This window comes from Lathyrus oleraceus, chromosome 1, assembly GCF_024323335.1.
Source record: "Lathyrus oleraceus cultivar Zhongwan6 chromosome 1, CAAS_Psat_ZW6_1.0, whole genome shotgun sequence".
Classification (NCBI taxonomy): Eukaryota; Viridiplantae; Streptophyta; class Magnoliopsida; order Fabales; family Fabaceae; genus Lathyrus; species Lathyrus oleraceus.
Window position 1 is genome coordinate 40,526,156 of NC_066579.1, and position 3,603 is coordinate 40,529,758.

The 3,603-nt window shown below is 38.5% G+C and overlaps 1 protein-coding gene across 1 annotated transcript; it reads right to left on the bottom strand.

The window, feature by feature from the left end:
- Nucleotides 1-790: 790 nt before the first annotated feature.
- Nucleotides 791-2,300, bottom strand: LOC127089884 (uncharacterized). Its single transcript, XM_051029376.1, has 5 exons — nucleotides 2,091-2,300; nucleotides 1,795-2,016; nucleotides 1,499-1,711; nucleotides 1,310-1,389; nucleotides 791-1,220 (listed from the first exon to the last, which is right to left on the bottom strand). The coding sequence occupies exons 1-5, from the start codon at nucleotides 2,298-2,300 to the stop codon at nucleotides 791-793; spliced, it is 1,155 nt and encodes a 384-aa protein (XP_050885333.1).
- Nucleotides 2,301-3,603: the final 1,303 nt, after the last annotated feature.

The window sequence follows — 3,603 nt, forward strand, 5'->3', positions numbered from 1 at the left end:
TAACAGACTTTGGAGTCTCCCACTACAACATTGCGTCTATTTTTTATGGATCAACAACAATACCACCACTAGAAATCACATGACCAAGAAAACTCACTACTCCTAACCAGAACTCACACTTGGATAACTTCATATACAACTTCTTTTCTTGTAAGATCAGCCCTAAAACTCTCAAATGTTGCACATGATTTTCATTAGACTTAAAATATATCAAGACGTCATTGATGAACACAACCACAAACTGATCTAAGTACGGATGGAATATTCTATTTATGTACTCCATGAACACTCCTGACGCATTAGACATCCCAAACGACAACATTGAATACTCATAGTGACCATATCTCGTTCTGAATGTAGTCTTCAAAATATCTTTTGACTTCACATGAATTTGATGATAACCCAAACACAAATCGATCTTACTGAACATGCAAGCATCAACTAACTGATCCATCAGTTCATCAATCCACGAGAGTGGATACTTATTCTTAATTGTGACTTTGTTCAGTTGTTGGTAATTAACATATAACCTAACGCTACCATCTTTCTTCTTGATTTGCAACGCCAACGTTCCCCATGGCGAAACACTCGGTCGAACAAACTTATTCTCAAGTAGCTCTTCCAATCGCTTCTTCAGCTCACTCAGCTCTGAAGCAGATATTCTATAAGGAGCCATCAACACCAGACTAGTACCAGGTACTAAGTCTATAACAAACTCTACCTCATGCTCCAGCGGTAAATCACTGATATCATCTGGAAACACTTCTGGAAAATCGCAAACTATTGTTAATTAATCAATCCCAACTTTATTTCCAGCATTCATAGAAGCTATTATCATAAACACCTCAACATCATCTTTCATGAACTCATCCACTTGCTTGGCGGATACGAACAACTCATCACTTGCATCAAACTTTGGAAATGATAATGACTTGTCGAAACAGTTGATTTGAACATGGTTGAACTCCAACCAGTTCATTCCAAGGATAACATCGATTTGATTCAATGGAAGACATACTAAGTCCATCCCAAAACTCTTACCATAAATAGTCAGGGGACAATTCAAACACACCCACGAAGTAGTCACTGAACCATTAGTCGGGGTATTAATAACCATACTCCCACCCATAACATATAATTTCAAACCCAGCCTCTCAGCACAATCAAACAAAATAAAGGAATACACTGCACTCGTGTCAATGATAGCAATCAACGAAATACTATTAATAAAACAAATACCTCAAATCAATGTATCTAAGCTAGTAGTCTCTGACCCAGTCAAAGTAAACAATTTCCTTACAGACTGAACCTTCTTTGGTTTCTGATAGCCAGTACTAATATGACCCTATTCGCCGCAGTTATAACAATTCGACCCATCACTCTTGCAATCTGCAATACGGTGACATGTCTTTCCACATTAGAAGCACTTCAAAACTTTATTATTGCATTGACTAGCATGGTGCCCCGACTCTCCACACTTGAAACAATTGATAGAAACATGAGTCTCTCCCCTAGTTGGTCTTTTCTCATCTAAAACCCTCTGCTTCCCTTTTTCAGCTGGAGCACTATACAATTTCATACGATACCATTTCTTCCCTTTCCTTTCACTAAGACTCTTATAGTGAGCAGAACGATCCATGCTCTCGTCATTATATATCTTACACTTATTTACCAACATAGGAAATTGGTGAATCTCTTGGTACCCAATACCCTGCTTGATGATGCAATCCACTTTCAAACTTGATACACTTTGACCCTTCAGTAGCAACACCATTGTAGTGTGGAATAATTTACCATTTCTTTGAACTTAGTAGCATACTCAACAACTGACATATTCCATTGCTTTAGCTCGAGGAACTTAACTTCCTTCTTACTGCGCACATCCTCAGGAAAGTAATTCTCTAGGAAATAAGCTCCGAACACAACCCAAGTAATTTCAGTATCAAGAGCCTCCAGTCTCTGACGTGCATTATCCCACCAGTCTTCGCCCTCTTCTGACAACATGTGAGTATCGAACTGCACCATTTGAACTTTAGTGCAAGCCATCACTCAAAAAATCTTCTCAATCTCACTGATCCATGTATGCGCACCCTCCGGATCATATATGCCCTTGAAAGTCGGAAGATTGTTTCTTTGAATTTTTCTAGACCATATAATTCATCATTAGCACCTTGGTGATTCTGCTGACCCTGCAATGCTTGAGCTACTGACTCCAAATCATCAATAATTTCTCGATCGTTTCTTCGAGTCATATCTCTGCACACCAACAAAAAGCTATTAGAAGAAACATGCATCGACATTGCATACATACATGTTGCATGCTAGGGAACAATTATCATGTCAAAAACTTGGCAGGATGGGCCGACCTACTCTGATACCACCACGTAACACCCTAACAATCCAACGCAAAATAATACAAAATTAAAACAACTACACATATAAGGTGTCACTCAAACACAACATAAACCTACTCCATAACACAGGTTAAATAAAACATGTAATACTTAAACATCTATCATCACATACTTACCTTTACATAGGCCCATCGCAACAGAAAATAATTCAAATCAAGTAACTCAACAATGCATAACATAACGAGTCATAAGTCTAATACTCGCATCAACAACATTAGAATAATAATAAATAATAAAATAAAATGTTCGTCCGCCCAGTGTTACAAATCAGATCAATGGAATTTAAATATCACATAAAACGGGAAAAGAAGAATAACCTCAATGACATCCTTCGGCTTCTAAGAAACTACTCATTTGTCGGCTCGTTTGTACTCCAAGAAGGAGTAGAGAACCACATAAATAACTAAGGGGTGAGAATACGCTCGAAATATATAATGGTGAAAAACTATGCAAGGGTAGCCTACACAAACATTAACAATCATTCACCATAATACATATCCACCACATAAGTATTCTTAACCACCAATATAAACATAGACATTCAATTACATATGCAAACAATGGATGCAATGTACTTAACACCAAGACTCTACATGGATGTGGTACCATTATGGATAACGCATATCCATCTTGCTCCTTAATTCCATCCATAGAACAAGAGCGAACTAATTCCCTACTAACACCTTTAGTAATGCTTCACTGATTCCCATATGGAACCAGCTACTTGCTCCTGAATCCATACTATTGGACGAGATCACACCAAAACTGGACCGAAGTCCGCCATGATGCATGATTCTCAACAACATGCAATATCACAAAAATTAACACCATATAGTCACCATAAGTATGCACAACATCACAACCTTTGATTAATTCAACAATCAATAATAAACAACACCAAAATACCTTCAAATCGTGGCTAATCAGTAGCCTAATCACCACACAACATAAAAAATCAGAACCGACAACTCAATTCCATACAACTGAGCGAACGAAGCTCATTCAGGCAACATGACAGGTTACCCGTCACCAGGGTGACGTCCGTCACTTCCCACATCACCTCACATGTCGTCCCTATGAAGCTCGTCCCATAAAACTGTGCCTAGAGACTATGATGGTCTACCCGTCAATGCCTCAAAGGCCATGACGACCTGGTCATCATTAGTGTGACGCCTATCACCCTGAAGAA